Genomic DNA, 26089 nt, shown 5'->3' on the forward strand with positions numbered 1-26089 from the left:
CAACACAGACTCAAGATGATGCAAAGACTCAAATCCTCGTTTATTACCACCAAACCCTTTTTATCCCCTTGTTCAGTACTTTACAACCTGCACATACATACAACGTTCAACCTCTCTGGCCACTGTGAAACTCTCCAGGTAAATAGTCCAATCACAATGTTGCAGACCCTCTCACAACCCCCACTTCCCCTGGCCTCCAACTGAGATTCCAGCCACAACTACATCCTGGCTCATCCTCCCAAGGCTTGCTCCTCAACCTTCCCTGTCCTTCAATGTTCCAACTCAAGCACCAAAGCCTCAGAGCTCATTCGCCTTCACTCCCCACAGGCAGAAGGAGAGATGCCAGACTTCAACCATTCTCTGTTTCCTCACTAGCTTTTCCTTCTCAGAAAGGAGTATCTTCCTCTCTAAAGTGACTGGCATTTCTGCAACCACTGAGGGGTCACTTCCACAGCATTTCCCTTGCAGTTTTAGGGTGCTGCTCTACATCTCACATCTGCCTGGCCTGTGAGTCTTGTTCCTCCTTGCCTGCCTGAGAGCTGCCTGCTTCTTGACTGCAGTACAGGCTGTGACTGCAGAAATGAGGTAGGAGTAGAGAATGGCAATGACTCCTGTAGCTTTTCAAATGCTCAGAACAATTTGTCACTCACTCATGCAAATAATTATCTGATGAACATATGGCTAGGAATGAGCAATAGACCCCTTATGCTCACTCACACAGAAGCTGGCAGGGCTGCTTGATGTAATGTACAGAAGAAAGCAGGAATGGGAAATACATTTCTCCAAAACTAGGGAATTAGAATATTCTCAAAAGTGATCTGTGCAAAATAGCTGCCACTTCCAACTGTTTGTGTACAGTATTTCACTCTTTTCCGTGCTCCTCTTTCTTTCCTTCATTTCCTCTTCCCAAATACTATCCAAAAACATATAGAGGAAGGGTAGAGCCCTTACCCTGACTGACCTGCCTTCCTTCCCAAATAAATACTCCTAGGAAGCAATGTACAGGAATTTTCAAATTTGTGTTCCTTTGCACTAAACTTTCTCTGCTCTAAATCCAATGAAAATTAAGATGTATCTGCTATTGTTGTAAAGAATGAATACTCATGATTCTATTAGTGAAACACACCTATTTCACCAACGCTACAGATTCACACATAAAGAATATAAAGTGGCACTATCATAAGTCTGATGGAAAGACAATTTAGTGTATGTATGTGTGGGTTGTCCATGGAGATGCAAGAACCAAGAGCCATGGGGTCACAAAGTCACAAAGAAACCCAGTGCTCACTGTAAGAAATAATTGTATTTGTCACTTCACAAACATTATAAGAAAAAATGCACATGAAGGCAGTAATGAGGTTATAGTTACAACGTGATAAATCAATGGTTGTACAAAATTAAAACAGAAAACTACTTAAAACAACCAAGCCTTTTAATTAGAAAGCAACAAACATGCAAATGGCAGGTATAGAAATTTATTTGAACCAACTTTATTACTATAATGAAAGTTATTTTAAAACATTGATCTAAGCTCCCACATGTGCAGGTTAAGGAAAATATTGCACTTTGCATCTTCTAGCACCCATCATACATGCCAAAACATTTTAAAAACATTTTTGCTTATTTTAACTTGCACACTCTCCCAAAGTCATGCACACAGTCATTCAAAAACAAAAGGTTAGGTTATCCAAAAGCAATACCTCAGAATTGCACTAAAGCTCTGTAAGGAAAAATATAAATGTCTTATACAAATTCCATTAATGTCTAGGTGCTTGCACACAACTGCTGGTTACTCTTCATCTTCGTTTTCATTCTCCTGACCAGATCCTTCTGATCTGTCACCTTCCAAACGGTCTGTAAGACACACAGGTTTAGTAAAGAAAACTTTCGTTTCTTGGTAAATATTTATAACATGCTATCTCCCTGGGCTGTTACACAATGGACAGTGACTGCAGGTTATATGGGAGAAGAAAGACCATATGGACTGACAGCAGAGACTGGGTAGTAATATTACCACAAGAAAGGAGAACAGGAGAAAAGCCCCAAAGGATTTCCAGGTGTAAAAGTGAAATCTGTGTACAAAAGGAAAAACCTTGTAGCTGCTGAATGGCTGTCAGCACAAGGAAAGGTGAATGCAAGCATAATATTAAAAAGAGAATGAATACAAGGGATCAAAACACTGCTCTGGGGAACTGAAACTAGAATAGCTGCAAGTTAGAAATCAGTATACTCCAGAAAACTGGGGAATCACTGTCACTGTATGCATCAGAAAAAGTACCTGTTAAAGTGAATGTTTACAGAAGGGCAAATATAGAAATGTGTGAGGGAACATGACTGGCTCAAGATCACTCAAATTAAGAAATACTTCACCCGGCCATAACACAGATTTTAGCTGAAACTATTTTAACTCAAGCATTGGGCAGTTCTTCGAGTATTTTACTCCATAGAACTCATAAGAAATGAAGAAAAAACCCAAACTTATTCAGTTACAGCAGTGGTGAGGCACAGCACTGGGCTTTATACAGTGTCATCTTCCTGGCTCTCTTATTCTCACAGATCAGCAAGAGGTGAAAGCAGAGCAGCAGCTTCCTTCCTGTCTCATCACTGTAAGCCCACTGCCCTGCTAAGCCAGCACCAGAGTCCCCATATTTAGTATCTACAGTCACTTTCGCCTTCATCTACAGTTCTGTTAGGTTTCCACCCCACACATCATACCAGCCTCCCAAAACTTGAATCTCCTTGCTTCCTACCCAATATGATGCCTCTCCATTCTCCCACATCTTCATTTTCACTGCAATTAACCTTGCCAGCATTAACATCCAGGAACATCAGTTCCCAGCAATGACTTTCCATGCAATCCTTCATATCACCAGTTTCAGCCCTGGGGAACTGCCCCTTTGCTGAAGGGACAGCCTAGTACCTGCTGCCCCAGAACAGCTGCCAGCAGCCTCATTAATATCTCCCACAGTCTTGTATCTTTACCCTCTCCTTCAACCCTAGACAATTCCAAGTCCACAATGACAGTCAGTTTATCTTGCATTCCTGTCATCCCCAATAGCTTTCCAATCACACAGCACTCACTATAAGGATCATTCTTTAGTAAAGGAATTATTTTTCAACATCTAATTAGTACTACATTACAAATAAGCTATTTCAGGGTGGATAGTATGGTAACATCTAAACATATATTTTGTTCTCTTTTTGCTCTTTAAGGTAAAAAAGAACAGCTGCAAAAATGTTGCAAGTCTCACACTAAAGAAGCTATTCCTAAGCACTTCCATTAAGAGACCCTTGAATCTTCTCACCATCCCCAAGTATAGCCCCAGATAGCTGAAGATCTTGATGGTTTGCCAATCCATCTGCTATTTCCTAGACCAGTGTGGTAGATAAGCTCTTCAGAAGCCTCTCACCTGCTCTTATATGATTCAATGAAGCCAACATTCGTAACATAAAAGAAGCTGGAACAGTAATAGTGTTTCTGGTCTCTTCCAGCATTAATTCATTACGTGTTATAACCTGGAGGCAGAGAAGGGATACAAACAGCATCAAAAATAAACACAAAACTGTACTGCAACAATATGGGTTTGTAGATACAAAGTTCCTATGCAAAAGGCATTTACAGAGTCCAAAATTACAATAAGGAAGCGATATTTTAATAACTATTACTAAAATGCAGTTACACCAATTGTATGTGGTAAGAAAAGTCAGACAGTGGACTGCCTACAGGTATCTGTCTATCTAAAGAATGCTCTAGTAAGATCCTCATTCCATTGTCCATATGCATGGTAGATGAGCAACTGGGAAAAACTTTTGGAAATGATATCTTGTAAGAAATGAAGAGGACTGATGAGAGAAAAAGCTGTTACAGACGGCAACTACTGTAGAGAAAAAAGTTCTAGCACCATCTCCGACTAAGAATGTGGGAAGGAAAAGAGATGAGGTTACCCTAAACTCCTGCCTTCATGCTACTTGAAACTTCTGGAGAACATAAGCAATTTCTTTACTCTAGTTCAGGAAGATACTTCAGCTCCGTAATTCTTTCTAAACAGTTCTACTACATGCCTCTAAATTACTTGAAAAAGCCAGCTCCTTCTGCCTTAGTTTCAAGGAAAAAAATCCACTAACCAATACTTCGAGCTCTTTTGCCTCAATTCCTTCCTTGTGGTACTTCCTTGCCATCCTTCTTGCTTTCTCATTAAGTTTGATTCCCACACTTCAGCTTGCCTCTCACCTTTAAGGCTATGTTCTTTACCTGTCACTAAGTATAGAATTTTTTAGGTGGAGACAAGTTCTGATTATTATTCAGTCCTTCCTCCCAGATCAGTTGCTGTAAGGCAGGAAAATAATGCATTTTTTTACTTCCCTGAGACTCCTTCTCAGGCCTCTTCCTTTTGTGAGGAACATGTTCTTGCAAATGTCTGCAGTGGCCTTCTCCTGGCCAAATCAAAGCACCTGTTTTCTGTCATTCTTCTTTGCTTACCAGGGAATTTGCACAGCTGATCACTCCCTAAATGGAGCAAACTGAGAAGACAGCAGGCTGCGAATTTTTCCTCTTTCACCTCCTATTTCTCCAGTGCACTGACAGCCTGCTTCTGATGCTTTTTCTCTATTAAGATATTTGTTCCCATCCCCACTGTCTTTTCCTATTCATTGAAGTTATGGCCTCTTCTCAATTTTAATTACAGTTGTGTATCTATATTGAACTTCCCCTCAAGTACAATGCATTCTCCCTAGACCTTTTCTTCTATGAAAAATTCAGTTTAAGAATTGTACACTTACTCTAGCCAAATGTAACATGGTGAAAACTATTTCTATAAAACTCTCTTGTCTTTTAAATAGCTATTTCAATACAAGGATTAAATTAAAAACCAAAAACTATGTAAAATTACAAATCATACTGTGGCCAAATAGTTTGAAAGTTCTACATCCTTTAATTAAAAAATAATTGCATCTCTAAATGATTTGTTATTATTAAAAATTACATTTCACAAAGATCAGTGAAACAAGTGCTTTAAGCACAAACTTATGTTTAGCACTATTTCTAACTAACTTTCAAAGGCTCCAAAAACATGTCATAGATTAAAACTATCATACAATATACAAAAAAGTATCACATCACACAATGTTACTACTATTAAAACAATGGGAAAGGTTCAAAACTCACAAGAGGGGGGGAGGTCAGGGAAATATGGGTTGTTTGGGGCTAAGGTTTCTGGGTTTCTGTTTGTTTTAAATATATATAGCACTAATACAGAGAAATAATAATTTAAAAAACCCAGTCTACTATGTATCCTGCTGTCCAAGAGATTGCACAAATAAAACACCCCAACCAAACAACCCCACGGCCAAATTTGCCCCAATATATAACTTACAGAAAAGCACCTAACATTTTAATAGATTGTTATGTAAATCATTAAAATGTGATTATTCAGCAGTCAGCTATAAGTTCATCATGGACCAGTTGCTTTACACACTGTTATTGCTTAAAGAGCATGAAAATAATGTGTTACATACAGACTGTTATAATTGATTTGGCTTGCAATGTTTGCTTTATTCCATGAAGTTCTCAAGTTGCAACCTTAACTGTATGTCACAGAATATTTACTGGGATGGATTTTTGCATTCCCTGTTCTTCTGTATACCACTGTATTTCCTTCAGACAATTTGTTTGTTTAAAGACAGGCACTACCTTAATTTCTCAATTCCTTCCCATTTTCCTTCTATATCTGACTGTTCATACTTTTTCCAACTTCTTTCATGTATATAATACCAGATCATATCATATAATTTCTGGGAGAGTTAACGAAACCTTGCCAATGATAGGAAAATTAGCTATTATAAAGGGCAGCTTTTTATTTGTGGCTCATTTCATAGAATCATAGAATAGTTAGGATTGGTAAGGACCTCAAGATCATCTAGTTCCAACCCCCCTGCCATGGGCAGGGACACCTCACACTAAACCATGCCACCCAAAGCTTCATCCAACCTGGTCTTGAACACTGCCAGGGATGGAACATTCACAACCTCCCTGGGCAACCCATTCCAGTACCTCACCACCCTAACAGTAAAGAACTTCTTCCTTATATCCAGTCTAAACCTCTGCTGTTTAAGTTTCAACCCATTACCCCTTGTCCTGTCACTACAGTCCCTAATGAATAGTCCCTCCCCAGCATCCCTGTAGGCCCCCTTCAGATACTGGAAGGCTGCTATGAGTTTGTTGAACATTAAAAACTTTGTTAATTCAGTGTGAGTAATTTGCACCAAATGCTTTTATTGGACTGGAAGATTCAACATTATTATGAAAAAGGAGAAAAAAATTTCTTACCTCATCTGCAAGTTTTCTGTTAAAAATCTTGGATTCTTCCAGTGGTGACCAAATTTTTATATCATAATCAATACCTGAAGAGGCCAGAACTAGAAGTAATAGTAATTCTATATTAAATGTGTGATGCCTTTACCAGTATTTTCTGCACTTAATTGGAGTTGAGGAGAAATACTTCAAGCATTTAATTGCAAATGTCATTTACAGTGTTGAACATACATAACAGCTACATAATTACTAATTCTCCATATAAGATCTGAACCACAGATTACACACTGTACATTTTTTAATATATATATAAGAAGAAAACACAAACAGTAAGAACCTTCTGTTTTAAATAAAAAGTGCACCAGAATACAAATAAAATAGGAGCAGAAAGTAAGAACAAACCTTCCTACTACTACTAATATAATTCTGCTCACAGCCTGATAAATATATGCATTAATAACAAAGCCATAGGATTTGCAGACCCAGAAGCAAAGACAGAAACAAGATAATTTCAAATATGTTTTGATATTTGACAATTTCAGCGTATTTTATGTAAATTTATTTTATATTCAAATATAAAAAAGCAACGGATGCTCTTATAAATGTTTGTTAAAATATAGAAAAAAAAAGAAGTTGCAGAACATTCTCTAGATCACTGCACAGAGCAGCTACAAAAGTAAAAATTCTGTAAGAAGTTCTGAGGAACTGGAAAACTCTACAAGATTAACTGTCCTACAAGAAGGATGACTTCTTCATTACATTTTCAGTGTGTGACAGGAAGACAGTTGCACTCCATCAAGAAATCAGTAAAGCTACAGGGCATTTGCAATGTACTTCCAAAAGAAGTTTTGAACAGAGGACAAGTGTCCAACCTAGCCACACATGCTGAACATGTACAGGAACATAAATTCAATTAAACATTTAAAAGTTCAGAGCTTATGCAATACAGGGCAGTATACCATGTTTCCACAAATTGCCTGAAAAACCCCATCCTCTTCTGGTATTATTGTAACAACTTTACTTCCTTATTTATTTATGGCTGACTGTTACTTTACAGCTATGTAAGCTATGGAAAAAGGAAATAATCTGAATACTTTGACTGTGTAAGAAGCTGGAGAATGGTTCAGATCTTCCACCTACAAGTCAGATGATACACATTTCCTTCTACTACTTTGGTCCTTCATCAACCCCCCTCTCCCCCAGATATTTTCCTGTAAGTACAAATTAATAGATTTCTATTAATTTTGTTTACTCTTCTAATCTCATGAAGCCAGTGAGACTGAGATACCTACTTATTTTTTTTAATAGAGCCAAGTAGAGATGAGATTCCAATATCAATTCTGAAAGTGTTGCTGGCATTTCAGTGACCCTATACTTCCCTCATTTGTGTAATGGAAAACATTTAATGGACTGAGGGGAGAAATGGGAGATTCCTCTTATTATATCTTAACTTCTTAAAAATGCTGTGTCAGTAACATTTTCATTCCAAGACATTACTGAGTAAGGGCCAAAGGTCACTAGTAAAAGACAAAATTAAAAGAAGTATTATCTAATTTATGTTGGAAAAAAGAACAACAGTTCATTAATCATTACAATCCCCTATTGCCCAAAGAATTTAAGCTGAGATCTTAAAATGCTTTACTGAACATGAAATTGTCTTACTTGGATCAAATGGATGAGGCTGAAGACAGTTCACCACATGATTATCAGCTTCCAGCAGCATGAGATGTTCAGCAGTATGTCGATCCCATATGAAAATGTGGCCACAGTCTGAACCACTCATGACAAAATTAGATCCCCAAAAATTGGCTTCTTTTATCTGCAGTAAAAATCAAAATTATAAGGCTATCTAGTGGAAAGCACAAAGAGATACTCCTGTTTCTGCAATAACACTGGCTCTGAAGAGCTCTACATTTGCTAACATTGCCCTAACAACATCTAAGAAAATTTAAAGGATACATTTAATAAAGAATGATCAAAAAAGATAATCCAGAAGGTTATAGATCTCCACAGCAAAGTGGCTGCTAAAAATAAAAAGGAAGTGTTGGGGCAGACTGAAGTTTAGAAATAAATGACAGGAGATTTGTCACTTTCCAAAGTGAAAGAAATTACATTGGAGGCAGAGGTGTATGAAACAGCTTTTGGGAAGAGCTGGGTAAGTTAACATGTGTGATGGCTTAAGCCCTGGTGGGCATTTTCCATTTAGAGTGAAAGAGTAGATGAGACAGAGGTTTATGAGCTTGGGGGGGGAGGGGGGGGGAAGGGAGGAGGGCAGCACTGGGAATTAAAGTTATAAGCCACTGAACAAGGAAGGCGTCCAGATAGAAGTGACCCTTCAGATTCAATTATTACAGTAATCATAGATGAAAGCAGAAGCATCTCTCCCTGTAAACAGAACAGATAATACCATCATTTTCTTGACACAGCAATGATGCATTCTGTTCTATATAGTTGTTCCTATCATTACTTCATTGAGGTATCCAAGCACCTTTGCAAATGTTTGAAATGATATGGCTAACTTTTGTTACATATGACTAATGTTCCCATACTATCAGCAAAGAGTACGTGTAACACATAGCCAACATAGACTTCTTTAATACACATGTTGCTGTGTATAAACATAGAGAGCGAGGTAAAGCCTATCTTGCAAAGGCAGTGAGTTACTGGCGGGCCTACTGTTAACAATGAATGTCATTTTAGGCCAGTTTATGGAATTTTACTTTGCACTGATCTGACTAACATCACACAAATTACATTAGTTTTTAAATCACCCATCAGAAATTACAATTGGATTATCTTTGGGTTTGGCCTACAACTAACTCCTGTACTATGTTATTTATCACAGGGTAATTTGACCCTGGATTATAATCTACTATAATTAAAACATTCAAGGAACATTTCTCCTATTGGAGAACTGTCCATTTGAACATCTGTACATCGTACATTTCAAGGAAGAAATTGTACAACTCTGAAAATGACATGGTAATGATTGTTATTAAAAAGATGCACAAATTACTCAAGAATTTTTCAGAAACTGGAACAGATAGGAGAAATATCACAAACATGGCATTGCAAGTTTGCATATCTATTTGTGAGTGAATACAACTGGGCCATTGACTGAAGGGTTATTGAAGAAAGATCCATGGTCCTTGAGAAGGCTTCTAGAAAACCAGCCACCTCAGACCACAACCATATAGTTTGTCAGTGAAGTAACACAGACAACCTGCAGATGGGCTTTTCCCTTCTGGCAGCTTCTCCAGGAAGCTGCCAGCACTAAGGGAGGCTGATGGAAGGCCTCCTTTGGTGCAGTTGGATCGTCTTGGGACAGATGGCAAAGGCTTCCTGTCACATTCTGCCTTTCTTTCCCTGCCACCAACACAAGCCTTCTCTTCATCCAATGAAGAGAGGAACAACATCATCTATGTAAGAGGAAAAGAGGGGGGTTTAGGGAACAGTGTGCTCATGCTTTAGGCTACTATACTAAATAAAGATTTATTACATCATCTATTTCCCTTATGTGAAATGCTATAATTCAGTAGGTATTTAAACCTACTCTCTTAAGTGTCATAAATATTCCTAGTCTCATCTGTATATGCACTTGCTAATTACGCTGCGAACACTTCTCTACTGAAGTGACCATCCCTTCCCTTGAACTGGCTAGGCTGTCCTGTCCCCAGTTCTGAGAACAGAAGAAAATAGCACACATAGTCAATGACAAGACAGCTAACTTGACATGTACTCTACTTGAAAAAGTCTCCGGGAGAAAAGTATATCAATAAATCTGAAACTTTTTTTTGTTTCCATCCTTCTCCCCAAAACACGGTACTGTCGTAGGATTATGAGAATAATGTATTATCTGATAAACATTTACACATGTTACTTATATTTTTTATGGATTAATATATTATTTATATTAGAACATACTATTTTAATTTCTTAGATGTTGTTTATTTATAAATAATTTGTGTAGTAAATGCTGCATTATTTATTAATTGTGTGTTTACTAATTCAGTGTGAAAACCCATACTCCTTGAGTATTTCACAGATCTGTGTGAGTTTTGGAACTGGAGGTAGCTGAAGCAGTGTGTCCTATGAAACAGAGTAGTATTACAGTGAAAATGATTATATAAAAGACAAGAGAAATGGCAGGCTAGAAAAAGTGGCAGTAGTATTAGCTATCTATCTCCTTGAAATATGTTGATATTATTCCACAGCTGTTACATTTCAGATACCCTTTTGATTACAGCCTGAAATAATGTGGCTTATTTAATTTCTGACCCCCCAAAAGCCACCCTTGAATATTTATTTCAAAAATGACTATTAAGTTTGTTAAATGTAATCTTTCCATTCCAAGATATCTCTTGCCCTCCCTTCTTAGAAAGATGTAACTCAGTCTTATCAAAGAAGAATGGGTGACTTCCTTCACTAATGACTACAGCCTTCTTCAGAAATAATTTCTGATTTTACTCAAGAGTAGGACATAAAAATAATCATTGTTAGGCTGTTTTAAAAGAGGAACAGACTAAACGGTGGTATCTTTCTCCATTGCTGTCCTGTATCATCTACAGGGTGAGAGGCTAGATGAAGTGGCAGAGGGAGGAGGCACATTGCTTCAAGAACCATCAAAACTCAGTCCAAAACGTGAGCTCAAGGCTCCACAAAAGTCTGATATTTGTGCTGGAGAAAAGAGTCTGGAAGTTTAAAATGTAATCCTACACACAAGATTACACTTCACACAGTTACCAGTACCTCTTACAATCTCTTTAAATTGGCATAAACTGGGCAAAAGAGATACCTGTGTGAACAGAAGTTTCCTATGCAGCAGCTTTCACAGTTCACACAGATGATGGACAATGAAGTTTAGCATGAAGTAATTTCCTACTCTTTGGTATTTAAGAATATCTCCAGGATAAGGGAGAGAATTGAGTTTGAGACCATTTACACAGAACTCTACTACGGAATTATTTCCAAAGTAACACATCATAATACAGCTCTAAAGAGGACAACACCTGCATCCTTATCTTTCTTTCTGCACAATTTTCTCAGTAAATACACTGAAGGACAGAGACATTGTCTTGCTCTGGGCTTTGCCCCAGCTATCTTGATTTTAAAATCATCATGATAAAGAATCATATTATTTAGCATATTATTAACCCTTACTGCTGTTAAAATGTGTACTTCATTTCCAGCATGAGTATGCCCAGTTTTAAATTTCAGGCTTGCTAGATTTTTGTCTATAAGAAATATGTACCAATGACTGCAGTCAGTGCAATAAAGTCATCCCGATGTCTAAAAATGAGCCAGAGAAACTGCATTTCCGATTCCGTAGTGAAAGACGTGTTTCCAATATACTCATTTTTCGGCAGTTTTGTCTTACAGCTCCTCTTAGCGAGTATTTTTCATTATCCTATTAGAAGTACATCTAAAATATCTCTAATGATAAATAAGTTTATATTTTAGTTCTCAATTACAACTTGTTCCTGCTTCCTTCCTGAGTCACACTGATTTTAATTTTAATTTAGAACAAGCTGTGTGGCTTCTGACTGAATATAAGAGTGCTTGTGATACATTACAGCATCCTTTTTGGCAAGTATGTGGCAGCTACACTGATTCAGACCATAAAATCTCCAGAGTTCCCAAAACAGACAAAGAGTTTGTACCATTGTTCGGGAGTTCCGATGACCTTTATAAACCATCTTTATTAAAGGACGTCTAATATTCAGTGTTTCCAGTTCTTCCATTTCTTTTCTTTCTTTCCTTCTCCTGAAGAGCTCCTGAATGCGGGCAACAGCAGATCGTCTAAAAATTGCAGACAGAGAACACTACTGAGAGTCCATCTCTAAACACTGAAATGGGCTATCAAGAAAGACTTTAACATAATAATTAGGCACTCAAACAAAGTATCCATAAGTGTGGAATAGACATCAACATTATCCCAAATGTAAAATTACAGACTAACTTTTTCTATCCTGGCTTAGAACAAGAATAGCATGCAAGACAGGGGTGTGTCAAGTGATGCCAGATTTTATTCCCCCTCTGAAGAACAAACTTCAGCTATTGGCAAAATTCACATGCTATTTTATTCTTCAGTCCAGGAGATATCCTCCAACCATAATGAGGTAACAAAATTTTGAAGTGAAAAATCTATGCCAAAACAGAAGTTTTATAAATTTAAAGTTATTAAGGATTTAGTGCACCTTCCGGTGTGATTTGTTTTTTCCCAAAAATTTTGTTAAATGTATTTCTGTTCACTGTTCCTATATGACAAGACTCAAGATTTAAACAGCTTTAAAAAAGTTCTACTAAGGCTAGAGATGATTTGAGATCGATTATGGTAGCAACTATCCTATAAATTAGCAGTGAGGGATAGAGCTGAAGGTTTCCCAGCATAACAAAGAAAAAATAGCTAAATTGTCTATTTAGTTTTGTGAATGTTTAATTTTAGGAATCTACTTTTTGAATTATCTATGAAAAGACCTTGGTACCGAATTTTTCCTGTTTAGCTCTTAAGTTTGCAGATTCTCCCTAATTCCAGCTGTAACCAAACTATCACATCCCAGGACCTGCACCTAGCTCTTTTATTCTTTTATTCCATGTCAGGGTTGCATAGAGATCCTGAACACAGTCCAAGGGGAGTGTCACTCTCAAGAAGGAGCAGGTACATATTTTAGCAGGATGCAAGGATACAAACTTTTACGGAATTTATATGAACCTGAAAAGTAAACTGAGCCAGAACTGAATAGATGTGCAACCTCAGTACACTGCTACCAGAAAGTAGTAAACTGCATTTGTCCACAGGTAATGTGGTATGGTGTTTTAGCCACTGATCCTGGGGACTCTTGCAATAAGTCCTCTTTTCCAGAAAAAAACCCCACCAGATCCATCTCATAACTAATTCTCCCAGCCAGTGGTCTGCTTATATTTTTGTTTCATTTTTTTTTGTCATGGGGAAAGTTGGACCAAAAATATTAAGGTAAAGTGTTATCCTACAGCTAGGCAGAGAAGGAAAATTAATGCAAATAAGGAGTCATTAATATATATTTAAAAAACAAACAAAAAAAAAAAACAAAAAACCAACCACAAACTGTCACACTGAGACAGATCACCTAATACAGGTAAGCTTTTAAAAGATATTTTACTTTTTTAAAATAGAAACTAGAAAAGATTTGTAAGCAGTAGCTAATAGATTCACTTAACTGTGGACTACTTATTATAATACATAATAAAAAATAGACTATTACTACTTCCTTTGTGAGAGTTTTTTATCCCCTTAAAATCTCATATCTATGCAATCTTCTAGTTCCTCCTTTTTATGCTACACTATATATACTGTACTTGTTAGTTAGCCCTTATAATATATGGAGTCTCAACTTTAATTTGCAACAGATTTAAGAAGATTCTTCACAAAGTCTTCATACAATTGAGGGGGAAAAACCCCAAGCCCATATTCTTGGTCTACTGTGCTTTCAAGATCACATAATTATTCTCCTCTTCAGTTTACTTCTATGTGAAGGAAAAAGAAAGGCGGCACGTATATGACAGATTATGTAACATACAAACTTTAAACATTTGTACATTTTGCACTTGTTTTTAGAAAGCAAGTTTTTGCACTTGCTCTTAGAAAAGATGGCTTGTGTGAGAGTAAAAGCAAGAAGCATGCGATACGAACTATTCTCCTACCAACCCCATCAGTGATCACACAGCTTTGGGAACAACACATACACCTCTTCAGCACAGTAAGATCCTTTGACCCTTTTGGTTTCAGAGCATGCCTGCTAGCTTTGCACTTATCTATGATTGCTATTTGTATTTTCAGTGTATTTATCAACATTAATTACACAATAAAATATGTGCAGTGAAGAAGCAGAGAAGTTACATCATTAGGATTGACAAAGCAGTAGACTTGTCTAGCTCTTTCAGAAGAGTTACTTGCTAGATAGCAGTAATAAATCTTAGGATTAGAAGATGGCATTAAAGTAACTAATTGGTAACTCAATGTAGTTTCTGGAATATTTTTCATCTAAGCATCTCTAGTAAAATTAATCTCCTTCTTTAAATCCTCTTAGGCTTGAATACAGATATTCAAAACCCCCTCAGCAGTGAGAATCATGCCTTTTTAAATAAAAGTAGAAGCACAAAGCAACTTCTGGTAAAAACTATCTACTGAGTAAACTCAGCTGTGAATATAAAATCCTGATTTGGGGTCTTATTTTAAAAGGCATGAAGAGATTTATATTTAGTTACCTTGTAAAGTCAATGATTACCTTCAACAGGACAATGGAACCAAACACACATATAACTGTGACATATTATCATGTAACTGTGAAACTATTCTGAGGCACTCTAGTAACACACTGCTAAAGGCAGGAACCTGGCAGAGGCAAGTCTTCCCCAGAAAACACAAATATAAGCCAAATCTAATGACATTTCAGAACAAAGAATATTACAGGAAAAATGATCCCCTCTGAGAATTATAACTTTTCCGTAACTACAGATTTTCTATGTTTTTATTTAAGTTACTCAAAAAAAAGAAACAAAACAAAAAACCCACAGCAGTTAAGAAATCCAACATATTTGGTTTTGTGGCTTTTTAATTTTCATTTGTATTTATGATAAGTGATTGCTCTCTCTGCCAACATAAGCTTAGATAGTAGACTAATCACCTGAAGCATCAAGTAGATACAGAAGTATACCAGGCAGTCTGTACTGTTCCAAAGTTCAGCCGAAGTTAAGCCTGACTGTGAGCTGCTGCTTCCCTTCCAAATGGCATACTCTTCCAAGCGTGGAATGACAAATAATGAAATTTATGCACTCCTCAGGCAACTCCATCAATTGATATAGTTGCATTATGTATTCATAGTGAAATGTTTAAATTAAGCCTTGGATAAATGGAACAGGGATTTACAAGTAATGTCATATTATTTCAACTAAACACAGGTTCAAAAAACCCCCAACAAAACCCCACAAAATCCCTGTGATGCAGGCTGATCTGCAGCTATGTATTATAGAGAGTGACCTGGATTCAGCAGTAGCGGTCATTTTTCTCCTTCTTAGTAGTTGGTGCAGTGCTGTGGTTTTGACTTTTGGCCTGGGAACAGCACTGATAACACCGATGTTTTTAGTTGCTGCTAAATCATGTTTACTCTGACCAAGGACTTTGTGAGTCTCATACTCTGCCAGGGAGGAGGGGATGCCAGGAGGAAGCAGAGACAGGACAGCTGACCCAAACTAGCCAAAGAGGTATTCCATACCACAGCATGTCATACCCAGGATTTAGAACTGGGGGCAGTTACCCAGAAAGGCTAGATCACTGCTTGGTTGGGCTGGGTATTGGTCAGCAGGTGGTGACCCGTTGTATTCTCTACCCTTGTTATTTTCCTTATCATTATCATTATTGGTGGTAGCAGTAGCGGTTTGTGTTATACCTTAGTTACTGGACTGTTCTTATCTCAACGTGTAGGAGTTACATTCTTTCAATTCTCCTCCCCATCCATCTGGGAGTGGGGCAGGGAGGAAGGGGGGGAGTGAGAGGGAGACTGTGTGGCTGGGCTTAAACCGTGACAGAGAGAAATGGAAAAAATGTAAATGTGTAAGGTAAGCCTTAAAAAAATTGTTGCATAAGACATTTTCTGCATTTAGAAATTCTGAAGTGCAATAAGGATTAAAAAAAACAAACAACAAACTAAAATCAATGCAATTTGCACAATTAAATAACTAGTTTCTTAAAGCACAGTATGTCACATATGGCCCTTGAAAAAAAAAATCTGAGAGAGAACACACTGCAGGCCTCAGTTCCCAAGCTATATTACCCAAAAATTTCTGGCTAACTAGCCCAGCATGTTTTAAAACATTATGATCATCTGCTAGTTAGAAGAAAGATAGTAAAAATTACTGGTATGTTTTCCAGTAGAGGGGAAACCAAACAACTATCTATCAACTGAATTTGTAAATAATCTACAGGAATTTGGTTACAAATTTTGTTTCATCAAAGGTTCAGATGTAGTGGCTGCCATAAAATTAATCTGATACCCTGGATAACTGCTTCTTCCAAACACCATTATTGCAGACCAATCACCTCCTTTGCTGCTGCAAAGCTCACCTGTACTTGCTTCTTATCTCAGCTCTGTACTGAGTATTGAGCACAGTATTGATTCCTCCAGAATTAAGGATTTTCGTAACTACTTAATTTTCCAAGTTTACTTACACATGTTGTCTCTTTTTGATAAGTACCAGAAACCTTGGTTCCTTCTCTCTGCTCTTTCAATTAATTTCTTTCTCCCCCTCTTGTTGACCTCATTTGATATGTTGCCCCATTCAGAACAACTGCACAGAACCTAAGGCTTATAACTACTAATTTAGAAGCTAATTCTCTGATGCTTTATGGTACTTTCTTTGCTGTATGTGTAGAGGAATACACCCGCCAGCTACCATGCTCCTGCCCAAGAATTCCAAGGATGTGTCTAACATGCTGGCTTTCATCACCAAAATCAAATCCAACTCAGGAAGGTGCCTAATTAATAAGCCATTATACTTGTCTTTACCTCAATCCACAAGTTCCCTCATTATTTTAGCTTTCAGATTTTCTCCCCATCCCACCTGGGGCGAGTGACCAAGCTTTGCAGGGCAGAGCTGCCTGCTGGGGTTAACCCACAGCCACAATGTTAAAATAGAACTCTTTTCTAAATATCAAAATTTTATTAAATTTCTAATTTTAATTCCAGGGAATCATGTTCCTTTAGAAGCCTCTGAACCTATTGAAAAGAGTGCTGCTGTCAAATTTCAATCAAAAGACAATTCAAAACCAAGGACAAAACCATCATGTTAACAGGATACTGGCTCTGCCCAGAAGCCTAAGTTATTTCACCACTAATCATATAGAATGTTTCCTGTAATGCACTAACTCATTTCCCAGCCTTCTAACACAATCAATATTTCAAGTATTCTCAGCTACAAAACATTTTTCAGTTTTCACCTGATACACTGCAGAATGACAGTGAAAATCAGAGAAAAATATACTGATAAGAAATTCTATACTGATTTTGCATCATTTATTTTTATATTAAATTTATAGCAAAATGAAACAAATATTCCCATGGATTGTAATGAACAGCTGAAGAACTCCACAGTGAACATTTTTACATAGAAAGAATGCCTATCATGAAACTTAAAAGCACAGACAGTACAGAGATTCATGAATGTTTAAGAAAAATGCCAAATTAAATCCATGTATTCCAATTGCAGCTAAGATTGGACTATAAGACAAAGAAATACATGTCTGTGTTATTTTCTTGAAGGCATTTAAATTATAGGACTTGGTCTAAGTCTTTTATTTAACCAAATCCTGACTCTTTTCCTTTCCAGCCACACAAAGCCAAGATGTTAATTTTCATTATTAGAATTTTTGTGCCATTTCCCTTACATATAGCCTTTGGCACTAAATCATGGTAGCTAGTTTCTCCCTCTTATGGTGTGTGGCCGAACACAATTGCTCAAATTACCTTACATGTTCTGACAATTAATTCACTCAAGTATTTCAATATGGAATATGAGATCAAGTGACATTTTAATTTCATTAAAAGAAATATTCTGATTTAATATGTATCTTGCTAAATATAAATTATCAAATATAGCTTTAATAATTATGCTCAGTTCCATAACTTTGTTCAGGAAAAAAATAGGACCAGTCTTTGGTACATGTATCCTTACATTTTTGTTCAGAACTGGGTGTCTTTTACTACCAGGCAAAGCAAGTCAGCAGTGGCACATGCAAATATAACACATTCCTCAGCAGCTACATAAAAAAAAGGTACTTGCTTTTCACAAACTACACAATTTTCAAAGTGCATTAATTTCTGTGGCACGCAATAAAAAGGTTAATAGGTTGTTAAATATATATGCTGCCATTTCTTGTCAATGTCCATGCAATACATGCAGCTGCATATAACTCAAGCAATATGCTCTGCAATTCATAGCATTTAAAGTATAGCAATTCTTAAAATGCCAGTTAGATATGAAAACCAAGAACCTGATAAACCCATTATATGGAAATAAAGAGGAGGAGGGGAGGAAGAAAATAATTAATTACCTCATTATTCTATCATCTATCGCTGTTCCTCTGATATTATATCTAGTAAAGGGAACAACAACTGAAGTCATTCAAAAATGCTGGGTATCATGTTTTTAAAAGGCTAGCATCTATTACAAAATGTGCTCTATGTATTCCAACTGAGAAGACTCCTCCTCAGTGTTAGTATATGAGACTACCTTGAACTCAGCAAAAATAGTATTCAGATTGCATAACAGTACACAAAGTTGATCTTAGAAATGCAGTCATTCTTCATAGATCATAGCAGAAGTGGAAGCAGCTGCATAACCATTCCATTTTACATTTATTCTTGTTTGAATTTTTAACCTACTAATTTAACATTTGCCAGGCTTAGCTTCTGCTCACAGATCAGCTTCTATTGAAGTCCAAACACAGTTAATTCAGTCACTGAAGTAGGAAAATAGCCCTGATTTGTTTTGACTAATTTGTAAAAATTAAGATCGATGCATTAAGAACATTTTGTATAGATTTTTTTATTTTTTTTCCCCATATTACAAAGTATGGTGCTAAGGCAAGTCATGTATCTCCCAACTAAATTTGCTGGACTTTGTCAATTTTAAAGGAGATATGATATGCTATGTGCATACTTCAGGATTAAAATACCTGCATATCTTCTTGTATTTATAAAAAAAAGGATCTTTTCCTGTAGATTCCCTAAAATACCCAGAAGGTTATTTTCTCCATTCTAGCTATCTAGCTAAACTGCTCTGCTGTACAAAACAGGTTTGGTTTGGTGTGGGGTTTTATTAAAATTCATTTAGAAATAATCTGCACAGATCCTTACATGTTTTGTTGAAAAGAGCATGTACTGACTAGCTCAATGACAAAAAATTTAAATAACTGTTTAGCTTCTTTCAGTCACTGATCTTCACCATTCCTATAGCGATACTCAGTGGCTACAGAAATGCTTCAGAAGAGTCAGATATCACATTCTCAATTATTCCTTTTGAAGAAATGTCCTCCAGTGTTAAAACTATTTCTAGCTGATTCCTAGTCAACATTAGCTGACTTAGCAAATTTATCAACCAAAAGATTGTGCTGTTTTTCCACATTTTGCTGCTACTACTCCAAGTTCTGCTCAAAACAGTAAAGCAGGTATAAACTTTGTGTTTCTGTTGCATAGTCTTTCCTGACAGTTCACTTTCCGCTTAGCTGGTGAGAAACCATCTATCCTTATTCTGTTTTGAGATTAATAAACATCCATAAAAATAATTTGTCCCTTATATCTATTCTTACATTACGCCAGAGGAAAAAAAAAAAAGAGACCATACTCTTGGTTTGAAAACATTAAAAGTTGAATTAGTACCAAAACAAAATTCAAATAATAGAATTTCTGTAAATATTAGATTTGCAAAACTGAGTAGATTTGCAAAACTGAGAACATTCCATTCAAAAATCTGAAATCTATACCCATCTTACAACAACTAAACTGAGACCAGTGGAGTTGATGCAGCAGGAAGTTCTCAATTTATTTAACTGCAGGTACTGTCAACAGAGCTACAAAAAGGGTGTTTCAGCCACTTCTTTTCCTTAAGAGAAAGTTTAAGATCAGTATTTCAGTGTAGAGAATCAGAAGCCTATCCTTCCTTTCTCAGTTGTGAAAATTGTACTTTACAGTGGAAAAATGACTCTGAGAGTTTTCTGTATATTCATTTCCCCAACTGTGGGGTTTCTCCTCAATACAGACAATAGCTAGTTATTAGGTATAAAAAAAACATGACCTAAAGAAACCTAAAACTCATTATTAATAAAACTAGTAATGCTACATACTGGAAAAGACTTATTAGTCATACAGCTTTCAGCATTCAGTTTCAGAAGGCTACGGACTACTTTTTATGACCCAGACAAAAATTAGAAGTCTTTTTTGTACCACTGCGTAAAATAGGTTCACAAAAAGTAAGACTGTTGCAGGCTACTCTTCTAACCTTCTCCAGAAAGAAAAAATCCCAAACAAACAAGCCCCAAAGCAGCTCCACTCCAGATATTCTAGAAAGGAAAAATTCTACTTTATTACTTCTATACTAATGCCATTAATTATCTTATAGGATGACATATTGGAAAATAAATGATTAGATAAACTTGAGAAAATGAGATTTAGTAAAGGAACTGTTAGGTTCTACAACTTACTAAGTGAGAAAAGAAAAAATGTAAGCCTGTAGGAAGCATCCTGGTGGAGTTAAGCACCAGTCTTGCAGGCAATTTTATTTAATATATTGCTAATAGTCTTTGAGCAGAATGTAGGAATGTATTCATGCAGTGCATTGAGGATACAAGGTTGGGTAACTTTATGAATATAGAGGGCACTGTAAGACCTTGAGAAAAAGAGGTGGGTAGAAATTCAGTAGTATAAAATTGATAGTCATACACTGCTGAGCTTCCTTCTGGTGAAAGATAAGAACACATCAATTAGAAATTACAAAATAAGTAAGACTTCAGTATGCTAACTGATCTTGTGCCTGACCACAAGCCACCACTATGAGACAGCAAGAGAGGAGAAGTATGTAACACAGCTTACTTGTATCTCACAGAACCTTCTCTTAGACAGTCAATAATACCATTAATCCTAGCTAAAGCCAAACAGTGCAATGTAGCATAAAAGTCTGGTCTACAATATTCACAAAAGAAGTGGAACATGGAGGAGAACAGACTGAAGCATGACTGAAGGAAAACTACAATTTTTTTACTGCTAAGAGTGAGAAAAACTTGGCAATGAGTCTAGTGAGATATAGGCTGAAAATGGACAGGATAATCACTGAAATGATATGCACTTGGCATGAAAATGTATTTCAATCAAAACTGTATCTTAGCACAAAACAAAATTACTAATTTTAGCCAATTTGCATCCATTATAGCAACAATGTTTTGAGGTATCTTTCCACATGAGCCAGAGGGAGTTTAAATAAATGTAATCAGTTTATGAAAGGAATTCACAGTAGTAGTAGAGAGGACATCCAGTTCCTTTCACTCTATTTTATACAGAATATAAATACTAATAGGGCTTATAGCTAGCCTTTAGGACCACCACTGCCTGTTTTCTCTCTGGAAATCCAAATTCCTTTGATCACACACAGGATGTCTTACTTCAGTATCTCAAAGGGTATTTAGAAACTCCTGAAACTGGAAGAATAGGAGGGAATGTAGTGTAAATAATATCTGACTGCTCAGAATTTAAAACTAGAAAAATTTGCTGCTTGCACACACACAAAAGCAGAACAAAATGAACTGGTCAAGCATTAAACCTGGGTAATGAAAGCCTGGAGGCAATCCTAAACCAGTATTGACAACACAGCAACTTTTGTCAGAAATCTGAGGAAAGAATAAGAAAACAGGGGGCAGCATAAAGAATCCTAATAATACCATTAATTTGTTTGAATGATCTTTCCTATATAGTAAATTTAAACTGCTACAGGAAGAAATCTTGCTGCACATAAAGGAGGAAAAGAAGCATGTCAGATGAAGTATAACTTCATCTAAGATATCCCCACTAGTGGGAAATTGTAACAGCTATATGATACTTGGAAGTGTCATAGACTGGATATAAGGAAGAAATTCTTTACTGTGAGGGTGGTGAGGTACTGGAATGGGTTGCCCAGGGAGGTAGTGAATGCTCCATCCCTGGCAGTGTTCAAGACCAGGTTGGATGAAGCCTTGGGTGATATGGTTTAGTGTGAGGTGTTCCTGCCCATGGCAGGGGGGTTGGAACTAGATGATCTTGAGGTCCTTTACAATCCTAACTATTCTATGATTCTATGATTCTTACTACCTTACTATTACTATTGCATCATAGAGACAACGTAAGGTGCATGCAGAGAAGCTAAGAATCCTGCCTGAAAACGTGATCAAAATTGCACGTTTTTTTCACAGCTTGCTTTTCAATCATTAGATCATAATGAATATTGGTGCTGTAGTGGAAACTAGTTCTGGCATTAGGTATTTACCTAGAATTACTTAGTATTGCATGGAAAATTCAAGGATTATGATGGACTCTGTATATATTGGCTTTCATAAAAACTGTCATTTCTTGAACAGAATTACTCATGCTATGAAATAAGCAACCACTGATTTATTTTTGTCACTACTGACAATTTTGTGGCTTATGACTTTGTATTTTATAACTGTCTATTAGGCAAAACCTTTTCTAAACAGAAGTATAAAATTCCTTCTGATTTTTAATGAATACATATTGTAATGCTTCTTGTAAGGATTTTGCATTGCTAGCATAAGAAATTAATATCAAGATAACGCTGCCTTTGAACAGAATAGGAGTAAAGGTAAAGCATCTGACACTGTTACATAAGAGCTGAAACAAGTAAAGGAGGTATTTTCTTAATTCTAAGAATAAAGATGTTGCTTAAATAATTATTACAGCTTTTACAAAGTCAAAGTATCAAATTTAGTGAACAAAGGTATTAAACCAGCAATACCAAACTGGGGGCTTACTGAATGATCAAGCAAGTACGTACAGCTGTTTATATTTTACAAGAAAAAAAAATATATCAAGCTTATTAAATGTGTCTTTGATTAATCACAACAACTAGTAATCTATCTTTTTATTTTACTGTTGTACATTGTGATAATCATTAACCAACAACAGGAAAAGTATTAGAGTTTCTCCTTCAGAAAAACAGATGAATGAAAAATTGAACACATCACTCTTAAATGCATGTACTAGAGACAAACACAGCATTGCTGAACGACTGTTACAGGCTCTTGCTTTGCTGAAGAACACCTAAAGTACGTTTTAAAGAAAATGTACCTGTATGCAAATCTATGAACTTTCTGTATTTCCTACTAAAAGCAGAATGTTAAAAAATGAACTACCAATATTTAGCACTGGAGTACTCAACAGGCAAGAGAGCAGGTATTAGATCTGTAGAAACTTGCCTGCCTAGGGAAAACATAGCGATATATCTCTTTCTATATATATCAATATCTTACACACCATCAAATTAGACTCTGACATCAAGCTATTGGCTAGTTGTCAAAGAATAACTTATCTTATTTAAGGATATAAGGCATGGGTTTTTACATATTCCATAAAGAAAAAAATAAATTTTGCCAAGCAGTAACAGAGATTGGCATTCCCCTAACCTGTGTCCTGGTCCTCCTCGATACCTTGCCCCTGGGATCAGAACAGGATCATCATCACTATCATCAGTTTCTTGAAGAGCTGAGGTCCTAGTAGAGGACTCATCTGGAGGTGCAAGCCCTGAGGATTCTGGGTGTGGTTGAGGTTCATTGTTTGCAGCAAGTGAGTTGGCAGTGGATTCAGTACTTTGACTTGACATTTCTTGATTCACACTTTTTTCACAGGAGGCTTCTTCCTCTACATTTCCAGAGACAGCATCAACACTGGGGTCATTTTCTTCTGGATGGATTCCAGAATGCTCAGGACCAGGTTTATCTGATACAGCTAACAGAAAATATTGGGGAATATAAGTCACACCATTAATGATTCTAACCTATTTCAGAAGACATTATAAATGGTCACAGAAGTTAAATTATGCATACTGAGATTATATTGAAAATTTAGTTTTTCATTCTCTACTTTTTCATGTAACTATACTTGAAAGAGTACAGATACATACATGCTTCTGTCGTCTCTATAGTGTCATCTGTAGTTTTCAGCTCTTCAGCACTTGCGTCTTCCTTGGGAGATGCATCAGGAACTCCTGAATTAAACAACTTTATAGTAAATCACCTGATTTCATTTAGATGCACATCTATAACATAAGCAAATCTAAATGATACTAGCACTCCTAGATACTAGGAGTCCTAGTAGATACTAGGACTAGATACTAGACCCCTAGTTACTAGTCCTAGATACTAGCACTCCTTGATCAATTCCTTCCAAAGTCCACATATTACTTTACTGTAATCTCAGATACTAATAAAAGTCAGTGTATAGATATAAATTGATTTAGTTGCCCAGGTGAATATACTAACAAAGAAAAAGAAGTATTTATTTTTTTGTCCTTAGTATACTTAATATCCCATGCTATGAAAACTTTAGCTGCAAAAAATAGTGTTAATACTGTTGAAACAGCTGATCGTTTACTGAAAGCTATTATTTCTGAAAACAGAAACTGAATTATCCCTTTATTGAAAGGGATTTAAGAAGACAAAGATTTTGCTGGAACCAGTCATTTGCCTTTTGGCAATAAATTGAGCAAGACATCTGTGTGTAACAAAATACAGTGAAAGTTCAATACAGTGAAAGCTCAAAATGCAGTTTTCTATTCTTCTATACAAACTGGGGCAGCATACATCTTTAAGAAGAAAGAATAAGGGTTTTAGAACTAAAGAGAGGATAAGTTTATTTTCTTTATATTTGTTTGCAACGATTTCAGATTGGTACCTTTTTCTTTCCTGAAAAAATTCATGTTCTATTATGGCTGTATTCTGCCTTCATATGCATGTATATGAGAAACCCATTTTGCTCAATAGTAGTCAGGAACATACAAAAGCAGAATTTTTACCTTAGCATTACAGAAATAATGCTGTATCTTACTTGTTTCTTCATCTTCAGGCCCCGATTCTTCTGAGGCTTTTGTTTTCACAGAGTCATCTTGGCCTTCAGTTTTGCAATGACTTCCACTTCCTCTAGAGCTTGAATTTGTGCTGCTCCTGGCAACATAACATGTAAAAAATAAAAATGAAATGTAGAAAGAATATAAATAGATGAGATCTTTACAGTAGCAGAGCCTACCCAGCATCACCATTCTCACTGCAACCTCACAATTCAATAGCTCCTGGCAGCAACTACAACTAAGAACCTTCACAGCAATTTCAAAATTTCCTTTTATTATGTCCATCACTACTCACCCATATTCCTCTGCACCACAGAACCTTTAAAGGATTTCTTCATTGCTTTTCAGAATATTGTTAGAATTTAGAAGGATTTACACTATTTACGCATTTTTTTAAAAGCGTATGTGTTCAAAGAACTAAAGTCATTACAAACTGTCAGCTGAGCACTAACACATAATCCTAACCAACCCAGTTAAAAAACTGATTCAGATAAAATTCTCAAGGTATAGTCAATTCCTGTATTTTTGAGGCATTTTAATTTTTACTTCAGTGTTACTTTTCACACTAGCAGTTTTGTGAAAAAGATGGTTTTGAGAGAGCCAAATAACATATTGTGCTTTTGTTACATTAAGCCCTACAGTCTGCTTCCATAGCAGGTTTTCTGTTTCCCCAGTTCCCTTCATAACCATTTGTTGAATCCCTGCCAATTTGAATCAGTTTTCTTGAAAGCATGACAAAGTTTGCACACAGCAGAGTTGAGTGGCAGCACCAGTAAATTCTCATTCTTTGCTGAGGTTTCCCAGTTGGTAACATCTAGGATCATATCTACCCTTCGAGTAGCTGCATTATACTGAGAATGAAGTGACTGGTAGGTCCAAGTGTACCTGCATTCAATTTTCACAACGCTCCTAAATTACAGATCAGGTTTTTGATATTTGTCCTCAACTGCATCATTTTGTTATATGGAATTGCATTCTACTTAATTATTGTATTCCCTGGAACAATATTTTTAGTTAGCCTCTGAACTGACAATGCCATGCAACTTTGTTCCACTACAGAATGCTTCTTCCTCTCACTACCCACATTACACTAGCCATTACAAAAGCTCCATTAACTTAGTTTTCCACTATGTTCAGTTTCTT

At 36.4% G+C, this 26089-nt stretch overlaps 1 protein-coding gene across 3 annotated transcripts in view; it reads right to left on the reverse strand.

Annotated features, from left to right (window-relative positions):
• Window positions 1–1284: 1284 nt before the first annotated feature.
• DCAF6 (DDB1 and CUL4 associated factor 6) overlaps window positions 1285–26089 on the reverse strand; it is a 90735-nt gene continuing 65930 nt past the window's right edge. For 2 of the 3 annotated variants that reach the window (XM_031045010.2, XM_031045008.2), the window contains 9 exons: window positions 24928–25043; window positions 24005–24088; window positions 23508–23829; window positions 18396–18437; window positions 11971–12109; window positions 7973–8129; window positions 6326–6414; window positions 3411–3516; window positions 1285–1854 (listed from right to left, as the gene is read on the reverse strand). In XM_031045010.2, the coding sequence (XP_030900870.1) occupies window positions 1790–1854; window positions 3411–3516; window positions 6326–6414; window positions 7973–8129; window positions 11971–12109; window positions 18396–18437; window positions 23508–23829; window positions 24005–24088; window positions 24928–25043 (1120 nt within the window). In that variant the 3' untranslated portion in view covers window positions 1285–1789. The remainder of the gene's footprint in view (window positions 1855–3410; window positions 3517–6325; window positions 6415–7972; window positions 8130–11970; window positions 12110–18395; window positions 18438–23507; window positions 23830–24004; window positions 24089–24927; window positions 25044–26089) is intronic. The other variant, XM_031045009.2, reaches the window with a different exon arrangement.

This window comes from Melopsittacus undulatus, chromosome 2 (assembly GCF_012275295.1).
Source record: "Melopsittacus undulatus isolate bMelUnd1 chromosome 2, bMelUnd1.mat.Z, whole genome shotgun sequence".
In the NCBI taxonomy this organism is placed as follows: domain Eukaryota; kingdom Metazoa; phylum Chordata; class Aves; order Psittaciformes; family Psittaculidae; genus Melopsittacus; species Melopsittacus undulatus.